At 35.3% G+C, this 20033-nt stretch overlaps 2 protein-coding genes across 3 annotated transcripts in view; both read right to left on the bottom strand.

Annotated features, from left to right (window-relative positions):
• Positions 1 to 351: 351 nt before the first annotated feature.
• On the bottom strand, positions 352 to 10152 carry LOC115441464. The gene is made up of 11 exons (XM_037440480.1): positions 9826 to 10152; positions 8652 to 8786; positions 6730 to 6904; positions 6289 to 6568; positions 4811 to 5650; positions 3851 to 4297; positions 2802 to 2883; positions 2088 to 2401; positions 1471 to 1680; positions 921 to 1193; positions 352 to 456 (listed from the first exon to the last, which is right to left on the bottom strand). The coding sequence occupies exons 1-11, from the start codon at positions 10004 to 10006 to the stop codon at positions 361 to 363; spliced, it is 3033 nt and encodes a 1010-aa protein (XP_037296377.1). The 5' UTR covers positions 10007 to 10152; the 3' UTR covers positions 352 to 360.
• Positions 10153 to 10569: 417 nt separating this feature from the next.
• Positions 10570 to 20033, bottom strand: part of LOC115440960 — a 62542-nt gene continuing 53078 nt past the window's right edge. For both annotated transcript variants that reach the window (XM_030165498.2, XM_030165506.2), the window contains 3 exons: positions 19206 to 19356; positions 14155 to 14276; positions 10570 to 13282 (listed from right to left, as the gene is read on the bottom strand). In XM_030165498.2, coding sequence (XP_030021358.1) covers positions 12200 to 13282; positions 14155 to 14276; positions 19206 to 19356 — 1356 coding nt within the window. In that variant the 3' untranslated portion in view covers positions 10570 to 12199. The remainder of the gene's footprint in view (positions 13283 to 14154; positions 14277 to 19205; positions 19357 to 20033) is intronic.

Raw genomic sequence — 20033 nt, 5'->3', positions numbered from 1 at the left:
ATGCATGTAATGTCAAAAAACTGAATATAAATAATTAAATATTGTTTTGAAATAAAATAAGCATATTTTTTTCATAAATTTATTACTTAAAAAATATATAAATGTATATGTACACAATATTATTTACAGTAAGATTTCATTCCTACACTACTAAAATGAATACACTATTACACAAAGAAATGCTTTCAATAAAATATACTTTTGTGTAAACGAAATATGATCAAATGGTTCTAGATTACAAAAAAACAATTGCAATTGTAATTGCAAAATGACAGCAGTGTAATTTAATAAATTAATATTTATGGTAACCGCCAATAATTAATAATTTTTGTGCTATTCATTCACGTTTTAATAAATTTACTAGTCAGAATTAATTTCTTCTGCGACCTGTTGCCACTTCGCCACTAGACTCGACACGGACTTGTGTTTCAAACCCATTGATGTTGAAATTTTAACCTGTAATTTGAAAAATTACAATATATTCTCGGGCTCATAAATAAATAAACTTTTTGGTCATATGCCAGTCCGTCCAAGAAGGTATTGTCACCACACGATCTATTATTGACGTTACGCAAATTATCTCGAAGCTTTCCATCAGGCGTTGTCTCCGAGTTTTTAATTCTCTAATTTAATATGCAATTTTAAAAAGGGCACATGTCCAAAAATTTAAAAAGATCAGGAAATGGAAGTTTTCTAAAGTAATGTAAAAAAAATAATTCATTTTGGGCTAGAATTTGGGTTCAATTAAAATTACAGAAGTTTTGTTGTTTGATATAATATACACATTTCTCGATATTGATCTAGATACTTTTACCCTTAAATGTCGGGCCTCTATTATAGAACTCTCTTCTCAGTGATATATATAAATTTTATACGAAAAGCTAATAAAATACCTTTACAAACTATTGCGACAATCATACCTTCGATTTTTTCTTAGACACTTTAGACTCCTTGTCTTTTCTGTCTCTGTCCTTCTCTCTATCTCTCTCTTTCTCTTTCAGCCTGTCTCTTTCTCTCTTCTTTTCTTTCTCCCGCTCCTTCTCTCTGTCTTTATCTTTTTCTTTGTGTTCTATTGACGGCGGAGTTGGTTCTCGCGAGTTAGACGCTGTGGGTGGTTCTGAAGTGGTCTTCTCTAGTTCAGCGATGTCGTTGTAGAATGACATCAGCTCGTCACTTATTTCGCGTTTGCTTTCCTAAAATGAAGAATATAGGTAATGTTATAATTATCATGATTTGTACATTCTTTTTGTTGGGCAAGTTGTTCCGTTGATACATGAGAGAAATTGTATTAATCATGAAATTATTCAATATACCTTAAACCGGTGACGGTGCTAAAGCCCTCGCCCCATCTTGTATAAGGGTATAAAACGTGACATTCATTAACGTCCTGTTCCTTAAATGGGGACAGTAGGCTTTCACAGTGACTGTCCATTTCAGTGTGTAGCCAATTAAAAAAAAAAACTAAGTTACCGTGGGCAAAGGCGGCAGGTCGTCGCAGCCGGGCGGCGGCGGGTCCGACCACGCCGGCGGCGGCGGCGTCTGCGCGCGCCACGACGGGGGCGCGGGCGGCGGGGGCGGCGCCAGCGACGGCGCGGGGCGCGGCCGGCGCGGGGGCGCGGGCGGCGGCGGCGGGGGCGGCGCCAGGTGCGCCGGCGAGCACGGCAGCGGCGGCGCCTCCTCCTGCAACACACAACAGATTCTATTGTCAACCAGAATACATGTGGCATTATATGTAATATTTCAAACAATACAAAAATTTACTAAAAATATATTTTAAAAAGCTCTCATAATCACTGCGTGTTAGTAATAAACATACAAAAATAGTATGATAGTTTTGCATCTAAAGCTGCCTTTACAGTATCAGTCGAAACTGACAGTGGAATTTGAGGAAATAGTAATGTTGACATTATTATGTTGAAATGTCAAATCGGCGATGTATAATGACGCTGTTTTTTTTTTTGTGCAAGTAATAAAAGCAAATCTTTTTCATTCCGTCACTTTTTTACTAAACTTTTTTTGCCCAGACAAGATGTTATTGCTACTTTAGCCATCTAATTAACATGTTCATTGTTATTCCGTTGCCTTACCTTCCCGTCGATGCCAGGATGCGGCGGCGTGGTGCATATGTCCATGTCAGTGTCCGCCACGGCCGGGTACTCCCACTGCACCAGCCCGTCCGACTCGCGCCGGTACTGGTACCGTCCCTCGGACCTGTGCAGCACAAACACACATTGACAATACACAGGTAGTGGAGATGAAAAGCGTATGTCCTGAAATTTCACGGCGGAAGTCATCTTAAGCTTATATTTTGAAAATAGTCTTATAACTGGTATATTTGATATTATGTTGTTGTGTTGTAATAAAAAAAACATGAATTTAATTGAAATGAAATGATTTCTTTCTATTCGTTAAAAAGTTCGTAAAGTAAGGTAGCATTTCTCTTTACCACTTCTATTATACAAATATTATGCATAAAATTTGCTTAATTATTTTTTTCATATTTCATAAATAACCGATTTATACCGCATCAACCAAAGCTTAAGATGACCTTAGCCAAGTAAAAACACAGGAACGTCTTAAACTAATGTCACAAAAAATATCAAACATTCAAATATACTTAAACCCTTTCTGAATTTGCGTCTGATTATTTTTTATTTTTTTTTTTTACATTTCAGACACAAAACGGTTCCGTAAATATATTCTTCTAAGCGCTGACGCGCGTCGCTCCGCGCCCTGGAAAAGACCAAAGTGCATTTATCTAGAATATAAATCATATGCTGGTATAATTGTATATCTCTCACCAAGTCCCCGGCGCGACGACCACACTGTGTCTCCGACCTCTTCTTTCTTGATATCACTTCTTAAAACTATGCCTAGTTTTTGCTATAATTTGTGCAATTGTTGTGTTTATAAGCTACTAGTATTTTTTTTCTCTGAAGTTATCTAAGAATTGCAGATTTTTTTACGTTTTGAGTGGTTATGACTTATCATGTACAAAATATCAAAGAAACTACAATAAACAGAGTATATATTTATTTTTATACAGTAAAATATCACAGATTCATATCACAGTCTGAAATTAAATAGTCTCTACTTACCTATAACCTTAAAGTATGAACATGAAAGAAGACTAGATACGAACAAGTAAAACTGTCAGTTAAACTTAAAACTGAACAGTCCCTATGCAATAGTTTTTTTTTTTTTTGTATATTCTATAAAGATTTAACTTCTTCTTTTACTTTAGACCTTTCGCCTTAACGCGGTTATTGTTTTGATCATAAAAAAAGATTCTATCATATTGTTGATTATTATGAAATGATGCCAGGTTTGATAAATTTTATATATTTATATCAGTTTTGTCAATTTCGGCATGACGAGAAAATCTGTCAGTTTTAACTGATCGTATGTAATCTTATCAATGAAATCTATTGACAGCATATTTTTGAGATTAATACAAATAACTTTAAGATTGTTATTTGCAAGTAATTTTAAACAAATTCAACAGTTCTATAAATACATATTTTTTGGTATTTCTATAGAGGTACGCAAACAATGAAAGTCGATCATAGATAACAAAGTTTTTGCAAAGCTTCAGATAATTGCGAAGCGAAATACAATTTTATCACAATAAACAAATAGACAAAAGTCATCAATACTTTTGTAAGCTTTATGAAACACACAGAGGTTTTTTAATCCGTTCCAAAAGAAGTCACGAGTAGAACATGGGATATTTTTACTAGCCAAGAACTTGTAAGTAAAAGAATTTCAGTGTTATGACATTGAAAATGCTTTAAATTTTTTTTGTAGTTTTTCCAAAGAAAAATATTATAGTTTTAAAATTTCTTCTTCAACATAATATGTGATTTGTAATATTAATGAGATATTTGTATAGTGATGTTAATTCGATTTTTAAGTAACAATGGAGAATGATATAATTTATCGAATTAAATAATATACTGCTGAGGAAAATCACAGTGGATATAAAATTTAGACACACAAATATTGTGTTACGAAGTATAAAGACACTCTGCGAGTAGTCGGCATCGGGAGAGCTGTCGACACAGTACGCGTAGTCTGTCGGGAAGGTGGAGACGCGGCCGCACGCGGAGGGAGGTGGTGAGACGTCATGCGACGTGGTGTCGGGTGGTCGGTGGGGGTCGTACCTCTGGAAGGCGAGGGTCCAGCCGGGCGGCGCGGCGGCGGCCTCGTGGTGGCGCAGCGCGCGCGCCGCGCCCTGCGCCCGGCGCCGCCACCAGCGCCCGCACAGCGCGCCCGCGCGGTATGCGCCCGCCAGCGTCTGCCACACGGGACCACATACTACTTAACCATTACATATTTGCAAGTTCAAATCCCAAGGTGAAACACCTCTGACTTTTCTAAAAAATTAAATGTGTATTCTTTGTGAACTATCGCTTGCTTTAACGTTGAAGGAAAACATCCTGAGGAAACCTGCATACCTGAGAAATTCTCTATAGGAATTTTCGAAGATGTGTGAAGTCTACCAATCCACACTAGGCCAGCGTGGTGGACTAAGGCCTAATCCCTCTCAGTAGTAGAGAACCATGCCCAACAGTGGGACAGTATATAATACAGGGCTGATATTATTATTTATTATATTACATATTGTAACTTATCATATAAATTTATCTGTATCAAAATTAATTAATTAATAAAACAATTAACTTTAACAACCTATGAAATTATTTTCACTCAAATATTAATGAAACAATTTATGCATAGGACAGTTATGTTGTCAATTTAGACATACACATCTATTTTAAACAGAATAATTATACAAAACAAATATTACCTGCATCTGTATGAGCATCTCTTGCACCGGAGTAAGGATGCATGGCTGCAGCTGGTTCAAGTACTTCAGCTTAGCCTCGACCAACTCAGTCAAATCATCTAAATCCTCATCTCTTTTCTCTTCATTCAAAGTCTCTCCTTTAGTAAAAGTCAGACCATTCCCATATGATATCGTATTTCCGTGCGACGTCGTATTCTTTGGACTTTCATCATCTTGGTCCTCTTTATTAAAACCTAACCCAGTTCTCTCGCTGGTAAACCCGTCGATGCTTTGCGCGTATTTTGTCGTGTATACAGGACTTTCGTTCCTCATGCGCTCTGGCAATACCGAGTTTGAAATTCTGAGTTTCTTCCTTTGTGTATTTTCCATAGTTACATCTGTGTTCATTAGGTATAGATTGGCTCCTTTTTTCTCTGATACATTAATTATTTCACTCTTATCTGTTGATTTCTGATCATCATCATTCACATGTGGTATGTTCACTTCACTAATATTCTGAACACTTGGGAACAATGGTTTGGCTTCGGTGGGTGGAGTGACTTCCCTGCTTTTTGGTGATTTTGCATCAACATCAATGTATTTATCACTTTTCTTAGCTTTGATCTTTGGAAGTTCTTTCTTTTCTATTTCATTCAATAAATCATCAATATTATCTATAGCATCTAAGCTTTCTTTTGACTTATTTGATGACTGATAGTCGTCATATATTATTTTATGGAGTTCAGAAGGTATTTCCCCTCCCAACCTTTCTAACAATTGAGCTTTATCTTTTAATTTCGTTAATAACGCACTTTCGTCTTGACTGTCTTCATTATCTACTATAATAGTAGAGCTGTTTTCCTTTAATAAAATTGTAAATTTGTAGGTCTGTTTCACAATTAAACTAAATAATTCCATATAATAACAAATTCAGATTGAAAACTTTGACCATCACATAGTCCAAATATTTTTCAATTTAGTTGGAAATCTCATAGCACATAGTTTTAAGAACTTGAATAGTATAAAATAGAAACAAAGTAATTATTTGTAATAAAAAAGTCAGTAGAAATTGGCCTAAATATGAAAACAATTTAAGATTTCCATCTAAATTAAAATGTTATTGAAACAATTCAGTTGCAGAATCTCATCATATATCAAAGTATGGATCACATTTATCACTACTTTAAATATTGGAAAAGCCCTTGTTCAATATATATTTCAAAGGTTTATGCAATACTACATAGCCTATTAGACATAAAGGTTTCACATTATGAAATCCTATGTGACTAAGACACTGTAGGTATTTAGACATAATAATTTCGAAAGAGCTAGGTATCTTCATTAGCTCATCACAAGAGTTTTTCTGTCACACTGTTAAACAAAGGCTTTCCTATTTGTCCCTCACCATTGTCATAATTTCTTTGAAGTATACCATGGATTGGGAAAAAACATAAATTTCAGAAGAAAAAAACTACTGAACATCACAAATTTTTACATACCTCAAGTTTGGGTACAGCATTTTCTGTTTTACTTTCAGGGGGTAATGGTGATTTTTCTTTAACTTCATGCAATTCTTGTGGCATTTCAGGGCCTATGGGAGTAGTGTAATTTTGATCTGGAGGTAACGCTGGCCCATATTGCATTACAGGTTTTGACTTTGGCTTTTTGGCAGTTTTGGATACCTTTGCAGGTGGCGGTGGTGCAGTCTTCACAGGACTATCAGGTTCGTCATTAGATTCCGAGTCCGAATTGTGATATGATGTGATTAGTTCTATTTTCCTATAAAATATACCCAATTTATATGGTACTTAATTTATATGTATGTACAAAATACATAACTTTGTTTATACTGAATACAATAAGTCTATGTCCGACATTTGTGGCATAAAATGCTGACATGAAAAGTAATTATTATAAGTCCGTATGGATAGTTTACTCACTCTTCCTCCACTTCACTTAATTTACGTTTCTTGTCATTAGTCTTTTCAGCTGGTGATTTCTGAGTTGTCTTTACTTTGGCACCTGGTTTCACAGGCACCTTGCCTTGGGTCCCTTGTTTCTCAGCTAAGACTTGTTGGTACAGTTGCCATTCTTCTGCTGACACTTCTGAAGTTCCTGATAATAAGATTACACTTTAAACCAGGGTATAGTGTAAAAATCTTAATGAAATGAAATGATTTATTTGAACCTGTCAAATGTTATACATTATTTAGATTCCATCAATATTAACTCTACCACGAGTTCAGAAAGCAGTTCTCACCAGAGAAGAATGGGCAAGATAAAGAATAAAATAATAAAATGGCAAAGTTGTCTATTAACTTCAAAAGCCATGGAATACTCAATAAAATCTTATACTCAATACATACCATAGCATAGTGATAAAAAATCTTTTGTATCAACACTAGTAGGCGTTTCATTATTTTATAATGCAATTTTTGACAAATTTTGAAAAGAAAAATTCATATATTATTTTCACAATATAAGAACATATTAAATCTCAAAGTTATTAATACAACAAAATTAAGTTCCAAACATTCTCCGCCTTATTACAAAAAGATAGGTTAGTACTGGGTTTAAACCAAGACTAAAAAGTCTAGGTTTGTTACGGTATTAAAGTTAGTACTTGGACTAAAATTCATTCTTATTACAAATCCAAGACCAACCGAGGATTAACTAGTACCGAAGATAGTCCTTGATTTAATTCGTATCCACAGAGTATAAGCAAAAAATTACCGTAATTCATTGATTCATTCACTCCGCGTTTGACGCACCGTTCCTTTTAACAGAAGTATGTATACAATGAAGGGCAAAATGTTTAATAAAATGTGATTTAGATAAATGATGATGATGCTAAATATATACTATTTTGCTATTTAAATATATCTTAAAGCTGAATAATTTAAAATGGCTTGGTTTTGTTTTAATTCACTGTTGACTTGTTAAGCTAGCGTACAATGGAATGAAGTGTGCGGCGCGCATATTTGAACATTATCAAAATGTTTACATTTCGGTTTATTTATGATTTTGATTAATAGCACTTCAAGTAACATAAAGAAACGTTGTTCTTTGAAAACAATTTAGGCACGGCAACAGCATCACAAGTGTAATTGTTTTTGTTGTGGAATCACTTACGTTACGTATAATTTAGTTATACCAATTAAAAATGGAGCAATAAATCAAAACAAACGAGGCGAATATTGGACTTTTGAAGAAAAGGTTAGTTAAAAGCAATCATCTTGGTTATGAGCAGTGCAATAAATTAAAATGTTATTCAATTAGTACAAATTTCCTTCTTAATCCAAGAAATACTACGTTAACTTATTTCCAAGTTGGTTTACATATTAGATAATAAATCAACCAAGACGAGTACCAATATATTAAGATGGAAAGAATGAAAAAAAATAACAAATAAGTGAGTAAATTTTGCTGTTTTTGTTATGAATATTTAGTTACCATGACTTATGTAAAATGTACCTATATTTGTAAGACTAAACGACTCATTAACTAACGAAAACTACGGGGTTTTCTATTTTAGTTTATATTTGGTTCTCTAAACACAATTATCAACTATGAAATTTGATGTTTCGAGGTTAGTACTGGAGTTAAACTAGGGGGTCACGGCAGTTTAACTTTAGTACCACAGATAGTCCTCGGACTAGCAATAAACTCGGTTTTGTAATACCATTTTTCTTAGTCCATAGTTTAAACCTGGTACTAAACCCGGTACTATAGTTAGTCTTCTGTCTGTATTCTAAAATATTTTATACCAACAAAATAACACCAATCAGGAACCTTGTTGCTTTTATTGCTTTTGATGCTGCAGAATATTTGGAAAGTTAGAAACTGTTCTTTCTTTACATACCTTGTGCATGCAACTGCTGCTGTGCCAATTTCAGGGCAAGTAGGTATTCCGGTGGTGCTTCCCACGTCACAGCGTTGGTGAGTTGGTTCCAGTAGTATGTAAAACCACTACTCTCATCATAACATGCTGACCAGGCTGAAGAACAGAGACAATTTAGGTTTAATAACAGTGAAATATCATCAGGGGTGTAGTTACTTACCACTGTATCAGACATATTAATGATGGGGGACCTTCTTAACCCATTTTCTATTATGTTAAACTTAAAAAAGCATACAACTTGAGAATGTTATGTAAAAATGTGTGGTTGCAATATGGGATCTAGGTGCATTACATAAAAGTATATTTGTGGCACTGGAAGTGCCCCTACCAAATTTTGATATGGGGCCCATTTATAAGAAGCTTTGCCATTGAATAGAATTTGTAATGTGAGGATTTGATAGACAATTGATGCAGTTTGCCAGTATACTTTAAGTATCTTGCTTGGTAGGAGGTAATACATTTGATTATCCCCTTGTATCTACAAATTTCAAACACATTACAAGCTATAACTAGGCTGCATTTGGCTAAAGATAAGGGGTAAGAGCAGACCAAGATAACCAAGAGCAGGTGTGCTGTGTGCAGTAGTAAAAGATAGATTTTGCTTTTCTTAACACTGATCGGGACTTCTTGATTTTGTGAACCTTATCTTACTAACTTTAGAGGTGGTATTAGAATAAAGTCTGAACTTATCATTTGAATGTCTGATCGTTCCTAAGGGTTTTAAATTTCTATACAGATATTGTCATCTATTTTAAACCTTACAAGGAAAGAATTGAATATTATGAAATTATCACGTAAAGTACCTTTAATAATAACCAGTTTGATGTATAAAATCACGAAATAATTATTTTATGACAAAAAAAATCGAGTCTACCCTTAACTTTTCGACAAACCGTCCGGGATTAGACGAATGCACTATTTATCTTCAGCAGAGGTGAATGAGATAGATTATATTATTTCAACAGTATAGTAAGCCATATATTAGGTAAGTACTACTGTTGAAAAAAATATTAAAATCTATCGCGAACCAGAAACATTTGCCGTAATTTAAGAAAACACACGACCTTCCTTCTACAGCCGGTTAATCCTATCGAACTTCGGAGGTCATCGTAATATGTAACGTAATTGTACTTACGACAGTGTGATATAGGTGCTGGATGTACTCCTGGGGGGTGCAACGGCAGCTCTGGATATGCCCCGTGAGCAACAGCCATGTTAGCGTTAGGCATTCGAACAGAACTCGGCGCCCCATCGTCGGAGTCGTCGTCGGAATCTCCATAGCCGACTAAACCAGCTAACGGGTTTAATTTATTCATTTGAACACGCACTCTTCTTACGAATTCTCAAATTTTATTGCTTTTAAGTACATAGATACTAGGAATTAGTTAGCATGTGTTTTATAATAGAAAAATAACAGCAGCTTGCATTTGCTTTAGTTTGACGTTTGATCGGCCATTTTGATTGCGCGAATATTATCGTACAACGTTCCAAACAACGCAGCATTTAAAATATTGCAACCACAATTTTCTACCTTGACATAGGTTACGTAAGGAAAAAAATCACATCAAGGTTTAAAGAAATGTATAAAATTAATTTGTTTTATTTATTGATGGTTCGATCTACACAGAATGAGCTCACAGTATTAAAAAACTGATTAAATGCGTAAAATTGTTTTATTTCAATGTCTAAAATTTGCGAAAATATTAAAAATCGTTTTCAATTTAAGTTAAAAAAGGAAGTTTGCCATTATAAATAGGATTTTAAGTATTTCATTATTCATAAAATATAATTGAAGTGAAAGCTGTACGGATTATGATTCCCAGGAAAATTTCTTACAGAATAGACAATATGTAAGTAAATAACATGCATAGCTGATAGATGTCGCTGTACAGATATATTTATTATAAAAAAAAAATATATAATCACGCCTTTTCCTTCTTGCAAGGTAAGTAAGTATCTTTCCCTTTTCATAATATAATATAATATAATAATTATTTTTGTTCACTCACACATTTCACCAGTTATGTTAGGTCCCATGTAGGAGACGAGTTTATTACCTTTTGCCGGATAACATTTCAGACTTCACACTAAGTACAGAGCAGAAAAAGTCAATAGACTATGATAAAAGATGTCGCTATGCGAAATGAAATACATATTCAATATTGTCTTTCCTCTCACTTCCCAAGAGTTGGTCGCGATAACCCATTTTTGCCCACTTATAAACAGGATGGAAAGAAAAAACATGATAATATTTTATTTTACAATAACTTTATTTAAATTTATTCTTATAGGTAACGGCACTTAAAAACATATAAAATTATAAATAAGAGCGTAGAAGTTAATGATAATCTTAAGTAAATAAGGCACTGTTTTAATGACCATGGTTGATGTGTAGACAAATCTAGATTTTATATTTTTTTCAAAGTCGCTATAATTTTTTTTACATACTGAACACAAATGCTTCAATTATATTTTTATACTAAACATATTGTATGTGGGTGACACGCCTCCCTGGGGAGGCGTGATAACATAATATAAAGGGGTCCTCAATGTAGATCTTGTAAATCAATTTCTATCCCTCGGGAACAGTGCGTTTTATTGAATGAATGGTACAATAATATTATGTCTTTCTGTATCTTTCCACATCGATTATATTTTTAATATATCTTCTTTTTAAATCAAACTAGTAGGTATAAATCAATACAATCATTTTACAAAAAATACATTGTAAGTAGATAGGTACCTAATCAAGTTCGCTATAATATTACAATAAGCTACTTTGGCAAATGATTTAATACGTGTAGGGAATTTAAAAATCTTATTTATGATCAATATATCTATTCAGGAAATATTAAAGCAATATTTCGATTTTTTTCCTGAAGGCACGTGGTTAGGTACTATTAAGGCGATACCTCAAGGTCCATTTTCATACATTTTGTTTCACCTTTAATCTGGGTAACTAAACCAGTATTGGCAAGTAAAGAAGTAAAGAAGTATCGCCTTAAGTTCATATAACTTTTAATTCTGAATCCCATAATAATAATAAAATAGGATTTATAGATAGATACTACTCCATAGGTATTTGAGGTCTTATAATAATATTTGCACTGGTAACAGGAACAAAACAGTCTATTGTATATAATGTAAAAATAATCATAAAGATTTTACGATATGCTTTTATAATTATTGCCTTTGAAAAAACAATAGATATGGTTGTAATTTCAAATATCCGAAATCTAGTCTTTTAAATACAGTACAAAAAGACTCTTATAACAAATTAGATTCGCGTATTACAACAAATTCGCAAATATAATACCAAAAGACGCTTAGTGAAATAAGGACCTATCGTAAAGCATTGGCAGTAGGAAAGGTTGAATTTCATCCTTGACTTAAGCTATCATTTATCACAATCATAATCCAACGTATTGTCATGACCAGAAGACATCTTTAATTCGGGAAAGAGGTTATAATGAACTCTGAAGACTTAACAATTAATCATTCACACAAGGTTACCGCTTCACAATGCATGGCTCACACGTACCAGCCTTCAAATATGCCGGGTGGCATTGTGGACACTCAGGGTTCTCACCATAACTCGACCTGCCCGGTCGTGACACTTGAACTTGGAACGAGGTTTGGGCATCATCGTCCTCATACCCTGGGTGAGATTTGTCCAGAGGAAACACGTAGTCTGGGACAAAATACGAGCTGATGTTGTATTCGACATCACGGGGTTTCGGAGTCGCATCTTCGTCTGGGATTGTGTATCGAGTGACGGTGCTGAATGGACTTTTTCCTATGGACCTGGTGCGTTGAGTATTGGTTGAATTAGTTATGTTACCTTCTTTGGGTAATTCAAGTTCAAAGGCTGGGACGGCCCACTTCCATTCGTAGTAAATAGGTGGTCCCATAGTAGTTGATGGGAGAGGTGCGTAGTCTGTTTTAGGAGGCAACAGAACTCTATCCGGGGTTGGAACTTGAGGTACAGTAGTCACACTCTCAGTAGGGTTGGACTTAATATTAACAGTGTCAAACCTCGTTCGCTCAGTAAAACTCTTGTCATTATCACTGTGGAAATTGTTCAGATTTTTATCGAAATTCTTATTCTTTCTAGGAGTGCGTTCATCTTCAGAACTGACTTGACCCTCTGGTAAATGTTTGTTAAGATCCAAAATTTCTGATTTACTAATGGCAGTCTTCAAAGAATCGGGGGAGTTGGGATCAAAACGTCTGATAAAGTTGTACACAACATCAGTAGTGGTAGGTAAATCTTCTTCTGAAACTGCTTCTGTAGTTGTTGGGAGTAAAGGCGGGCTTAGTTCCTTGCTTGGTACTGTGATTGGTACTCCTGCATAGACTGGGATATCCTGGACCTTTGTCACTGGTCTGATGGTGGGTCCGGGGTCTTGGGAGGCAGCGCCAGCGATGCTGTCGATGTCATTTACGTTGATGGCTACGTTGGGTCGCCTGTTCCTCATTGACCAGGAGGTCGGTGGTCTGTAGTTGCGTTTCCCGCTGTCTAGACCGTTGTCATCTTCGTCGGAGATGGTATCAGCGACGCCCACGATGCTGTTGCCGGGGTGTAGAGGAAACTGGAAAACAATACACAATTTAGTTATCAGATAAAAGTGAAAGAGTATAGAGGCAGCATAAATAGGCCAATTTGACCAGGTTAATACCATTATTGCCCAAAAAATCACAAGAAATGACAACTTGCTGTTGCTCTGTGTATAATTATTAGGTTCTTATTAAGCTAAGGCCTGGGACCAGCAACTGTACAAATGGGTCAGCAAGTGCTAAGTGGTTTTTACCTCCTTAATTCATCTAACTTCCAGACGAATAAGGAATGCTCTGCTAGTTTGAATGGGAAAGAATATTTATTTATTTATTGGATAAGGATTGCTAATGGAGTTTACAATAATTCTTATAATATCTACACATATTTGTAGCTATAATCACTTACGTAATTATAACTCTGGTTATAATAAGGATATAATAGGGATCACAAATTCCAAATAATCATATTACTACCGTGTATTCCCTATCAGCAAAAAGAAACTGACGGGTAAGTATCTATTTTGCTATCCATGTTTTTTTTGCGATCTATGAATGCCAATGTTAACTTGCATAATTGCTGTCTTCAACTAGTATTTTTTTTATACAGTCTACATAATGATTAATGAATCGATTACTAGTGTATTCTTTTAAACATTTTGCAATTTAACCTTTATGTATTAAAGTAATTATTGTGTCAAAAATCATTCGTTTAGACAGTAGACGAGAATACGCTGAAGAAGTTACTTCTGAATTATTAATTAGAAGGTAATCACTTACTTTTGGGATTCCTGACTACTTTTTTTAATTATCTAGGTAGAAAAAAAAGATCATTTATGTACATTTACCATTCCTGAGTTTTTTTTAAAGAATTATTTGTGGTTTATAAGTAGTTGAGAATGAAACGTACCTTGGCCTCAGCTTCCTTAAGTCCGTCGTAATAATTGTTATTTAGTGGCACGGAGAGGATGTCGGGTCGCGGCGTGCGCAGGCGCATCTCCTCGTCTGATACAAACGGTTTGTCCCGTTGACCTGAAACGTACGTTTTCTTAGTTCAATTCTTGTTCATGGATTGGCAACTAAAGATTACAGCATAACGTATCGCGTAGAACTAGATGCCCTCTAAAGTCAGATTTGATAGAGATCACAAATCGCATTACCTAGTAGTTATATTATTAGATTGCACCGCAAAATGTCTAATTTTTAACTCCTATTTTGCGTGACATTTTACTTTCCACCACATTCTTTAGTTTTATAAATTTACTTAAGCAAAGATTTTTTTTTAGTAATCTTATATTATACAAGAAGCAATTAATATATTTCGGCCAACTTCCTGTCATTATGAATGTCTGATCATTACCAGTGTAATTTATGAAGGCCATTAATATTCGGCGGTACTTCGTTTGGTGGCAGTCTATAATGTCTTTCATAAGAACTATAAATGTGATTTTAATGTTCATTTAGTAATTTAAATTAATAAATGGCTCTATTTCCATTGGACGTTTCATTATGTGTTTTCTTGCCGAAATGTTTCCACATTACTCTTTGCAAAAGTAATGGAGTGGCTAAATAGATTTAAATCGTTACTAGAAACCATAAACATTACAAAACCAAATAAAGCGTAAGTGTCTGGCTTTTTATGGATTGGAAAAGATGTTTCTACCGAAACGGTGGTGGAGTTCAAACAACTTCCCCATTCTTAAATCTTATTCTTTTCCTCTAACACGAAACAAACATTATTCGTCAAAAACTGTAGGAGTTAGTGGACGACGGAGATTGCCTAACGTGTAAGATGTGATCCGAAAGCATATCTGCTGACAAAACAGCCGCAACTCATGCATTTCTGCACTGCATGCATGCATGCATTATCGCTATAATCTTTTTTCATCTACCTCCAAATATATGAATGCTACCATCACTCGTGATGCAACTACGGGGAAAAGTTTTATAGGATATTCTGCATTTTTTTTCAAAATGTTAAATCTTAAGGGATTGTGTAAGACAAGGCGCGGCGTATAGGCAATAAATTGTATTCCTGATGAAGTGTTTAATTAGTTAGATTTAGAAAGTTGTTTCACACAAACTCTTGCGGATAAGTTACGCAGGTATGTTAAATTAGTATACGACATAACAGAGAGAGCTCGAATCATCGTTGAAACAAGAATAAAAATAGGAAGGAATGACAAATGATTCGAATTGAAAGAAACGATAATCTTTAGCCAACTACAAACAATGAATGGAACGTACCAAAATCGTATTCGACTTAGTCTAAGGCCGTTTTTATATTTGCTATGCACCGCAGTAGATATAGAAGTATTATATTCTAATCCAACATTAATCAGAGAAATTCTTAAGCATACTACTAAACCAACTCATTGTAACAAGATCCCTTTTATCCCGCTAAACCTCGATGCAAGCGCGTCGAAGCGTGAAGAACAATTGACAAACAACCGCAGCAATTATCACGTGTGTAATATCATCTGAGTAGACCTTCGGCCCGGAGATGGACAGGGTCGGGACAAGGTTCGTACCTTGACCAGTGCCTGCTGTCAATACAAGTATAACATTCCCTAAAAAGGACAGACACGATACCAACAGATGTCTATAGTATGGCGGTTTGGGACTGATCAATATCCGTTTAGCATACGAGATGAGAGGAACAACATCTACTCCAAACAAGCAAAATCACAAAGCGTTATAAATGCATGTCATTGCACTGGGGCCTTATTCTCTATCCCGCACGTTATTTTGACAGTGCGTAACAAGCACGCAACACAACGCGTCATGTTTAGGACTATAGAAATTTGGCTTACAGAATACCATTCCACGCACATTTCTCGAAGATAACATGACACGGCCGCGTTACGCGTTTACACTATCATACAGAATAAGGGCCCAGGGGCCTTATTCTCTATCCCGCACGTTATTTTGACAGTGTGTAACAAGCACGTAACACAACGCGTCATGTTTAGTACTATAGAAATTTGGCTTACAGAATACCATTCCACGCACATTTCTCGAAGATAACATGACACGGCCGCGTTACGCGTTTACACTATCATACAGAATAAGGGCCCTGGTTCTTTATCCTGAGACTTTATGAGTTAAGTAAGACAGACAGGAGACACCTTACACTAAGGCGTGTGGAAGAATAATTATAATTGATGTTAACAAGAGGGACGGGCGCCTTCAAGGGACCTACCATCTTCTATTGTCTTGGGGTATAACCTTTTTTTGGATTCCAAATAAGTTTCGTTTGTTTATGTGTGCGCCAAGAAGCACTAATAGCAGTTCATAAACTACTCATTAGAAATACGACAGTTTTTAGTTGTTACCGCAATGTATATTTTGTGTAATTTGCGCTCGAAGCCAGTTCATTGTTTCGTGACCATGACCTCCCTCTTTGTGTGCGTATTGAGGTCGTTGTCACTGTAAACATGCTCTGCAAGCTTTCCTACTGGTTATTGTATTTTCCATTGAAAAAAGACAATAGTAGTAAGAAATTGCCTAGCTTTACACCTGCTGTTGATTTTTTAGTATATTCTCTTGATACCTATTTTTTTGCGGTAGTTCTAACCCTGTATCACTTTAGTAACGTAAGATGAATCTAATAATCAATCAATGAATGCATCAAATTATTTGCACTACACTGAGTAAGCATTTCATATACTTAAAACACCACTTTTCTTTACTCATTCAATTGGATGGTTATTAAAAAAATACCAATATCGAGAAGAGAATAAATCTGATGGCAATGAGAAGAAAAATACTAAACTTTATATATGTTTCTTTCTTTCTTACTCTAAACCCTACCATATCTTTCATCAAGATCTTTCTTCTCAATTTTTATACATACTTTTTCACTGTTCAGCATCCTTGGAATTAACATTATCGACTCTTATACCTGCCGCTATGATATTCAACCATTAACTATTTGATTAAATAAGTAACTACAAAGACGTGAACTATTAAATACATAACATAAACAAGGAAGCGGTTACAAGGCGCATCACACATGTTCTGAAGCATGAAGAATGCTGGTGAATTAGCAGCACTTGTGTTGGGAAGCACACGAGGTCGCATCAGATCACGGCTTAAGGTCGGAAGGTTTAATGCTCTCTAATTAATTATTGATTGTGATTTAATTTTAGGGTCAGCGACATGACCTTTGTTTGTATTGAGTTGTTTTTAATCTGACAAGGGTTTTTCGAAGTATTTATTATAGGATACTAATTTCAATAAATATTTTCGTGCCTTATGCTACCATTGCAATAATGGATTGTTTTGTGTATAAGAAGCTGAAATAAGAAGTTTCTTATTCATACGAGCCTACTACACGAGATGATAAGTGGAGTAGGATCCAATAGAAACTCGACTGACAAGAGATGGTTACCCCTCAATCGTCGAAACAATTATGCCGGCCTGTTGGAACCGGATATAGACAGGCTCATCCCGGAACACGACACACTTACGTGGGCCATTACGGCAGGGTTTAACACATTGTGCACGATGGTCGCTATCCGGGCGGATATAAAATATATCCTACCACCAGCAATCTATCTCGGCCCTTATTTCAAAACAATGTTTAAGTAATACGAACATTTTGAATATTATGATATAAGAGATCCTAGAACAAATATTTTCTAAGGCCATAAATGTAAAGCGCGAGACCCTCAAACATCGAAGTTAATAATTATCCAATCAACTAATAACATTAATCTTGAAAGCAAACAATTAGTTAATTTGTACTGCTGTCCATACTTGGTGTTTATTAGACCCCCAAATCAAATCGTGAAGGTTGCACTGAGCACGGTATTACGACAAGAGTTATTTAAGTGCTTCTAATTTTCTTCATTCTTCCCCATCACGATGCATCGATTATTATGATGATACGTAATATTTGGCTTTCTACTTCCTTAAGACGTAAGATGTTTGCGTAGATGTAAAACAATAACAGTATTTTAATTATCGTCATGGTTAAATAACTACATTTTAGCTCTACACGTTCCCTTTTTTTAATTGTTTCCCATACAGTTGTAAGTTCTTAGATTTAACACCCAAGTCATGAAATACATTTTTTTGAGATTACTTTACCTGATCTTGGATGTATTGACGTCGGGTTCCAAAGAGCGAGCACACATGCGTTGTGAATCCTAATACAATGCCTCTAAGGCCCATACAAGAATGTCAATTGAAAAGAAACCATCGGATTATAACAAATTGGCAGGAAGCCATATCGTTATATCAGTAAATTCCTCGTTCGATTACGTATTACATTGGAATTCGGAACGCATATAATCAACGTCCATAGTATCTTGCATATGATGTTCAATGTCTAGTATGATTTTGATTGACAGAGCGTGGGCTGCATTTCGTACTGTGAGGGAATTAACTGGCTTGTGTAGCGCAGTAGCCAAGGTTTGGCGCATAATGGAGTAATTTAATAAATTAGTTTTTTGTGATCTCACTTCTAGGTTGCTTTGAAGGTTGATGAATAGGGCATTCTTTATAAAAATAAGGAAGATTGTAGTCGAAGAATAAGATCTTAACAATTAATTATATTGTACCAATTTTTATTGTTATTTGTGTTTAGATGGGTATAAATATGTTATGTAGATGATAATAATTTTATGTAAGACATTAGTCATACGTATCACTCTGAGAGGCCTGTGGAGGAACCAGGAAGATCCTACGCTTTTGGAAGGAATTTAGCTGGCTAAATCCATAGCCGACATATCACGCAAAACAGCCTGACCTACTATGGGTTAAGTGCGGAAAAAGGAGCAACTCAACATAAAACATAGTCAGACAAATTTTGTGTACCTATTTAAAATCACAAACCATCTACCAATAATATTTCAAATATTACAATTTTAATGTTTTAATTCATCTGATGTCTATAACTTTAGAATTTAGACCTTTGACTCTAATACACAAGACTGATGTTGCCATTAAACTCACCAATAAGCAGGTTGGCGTTATAATCCCTCTCGGACATGGAGCAGTTCACCATGTACCAGTGGTCGCAGATGAGCATGCGTTGCTGGAACAGCGTGGTGTTTGGACACGTGTAGCTGAACTGACGACCTAGCCCGTCGCACATGTGGTATACCTGGGGAAGAATATATTATTATTCCTTAGCTTTCAAATATCACGGGACAAAGACCGGTCCTTTTGGGAAGCTTGAGTGAAGATACAGATGCAACATGTAAAGCCCCCCTTAAGATACATCGATATAGTTGGTATAGGTTGTAACTGTAATTGGTTTTTATATTCTAGCACAGCAATGTAACTTCACTGATATTATGGGAATTGTAATATAAATTTCAAGGAAAATGAGCAGCAAGAGTTGATATATCCAATGATGTTTGGCACAATTATGCCGGCCTGCATTTCTTTATATTCTTCACATTCTATGTAGAAATTAATAAGTAATATAATAGTAGTTAGTAGTTACTTATATTCTCAGTTGGAGAAACAACGAAAACAAAATGGGTAAGTCGGTAAGAACTTAATCTCAAACTGTTTCCATACCTAATTTCATCTTAATACGTTGGGTAGTTTTTGAGTTTAACACGTTCAGGCAGACAGATGCAGCGGGGGACTTTGTTTTATAATATATATTTTTAGAACTTTTTAAGAGGAACAATCCCGTCATACATCATTGTTGCATAACTTTAACCGTTTACGCAGCGCACGCAACGGAAGCTCTCAAAACTAATAATTTTTCCCCGTTTTTGCAACATGTTTCATTACTGCTCCGCTCCTATTGGGTATAGCGTGATGATA

This window comes from Manduca sexta, chromosome 19 (assembly GCF_014839805.1).
Source record: "Manduca sexta isolate Smith_Timp_Sample1 chromosome 19, JHU_Msex_v1.0, whole genome shotgun sequence".
NCBI classification, from domain to species: domain Eukaryota; kingdom Metazoa; phylum Arthropoda; class Insecta; order Lepidoptera; family Sphingidae; genus Manduca; species Manduca sexta.
The sequence above is the reverse complement of the archived record's forward strand: the minus strand, read 5'-3'. Positions and strand labels throughout refer to the sequence as shown.

What these genes read in the sequence shown, in the direction of transcription:
- LOC115441464 (XM_037440480.1), bottom strand. Translation starts at nt 10,006, where the DNA reads ATGAATAAATTAAACCCGTTAGCTGGTTTAGTCGGCTATGGAGATTCC. An exon ending in ATGCTGTACCCAAACTTGAG is followed by an intron (nt 5,651 to 6,288) that starts GTATGTAAAAAT and finishes ATTTTATTAAAG; the next exon opens with GAAAACAGCTCTACTATTAT. An exon ending in ACCTGCCGCCTTTGCCCACG is followed by an intron (nt 1,194 to 1,470) that starts GTAACTTAGTTT and finishes TCTTCATTTTAG; the next exon opens with GAAAGCAAACGCGAAATAAG.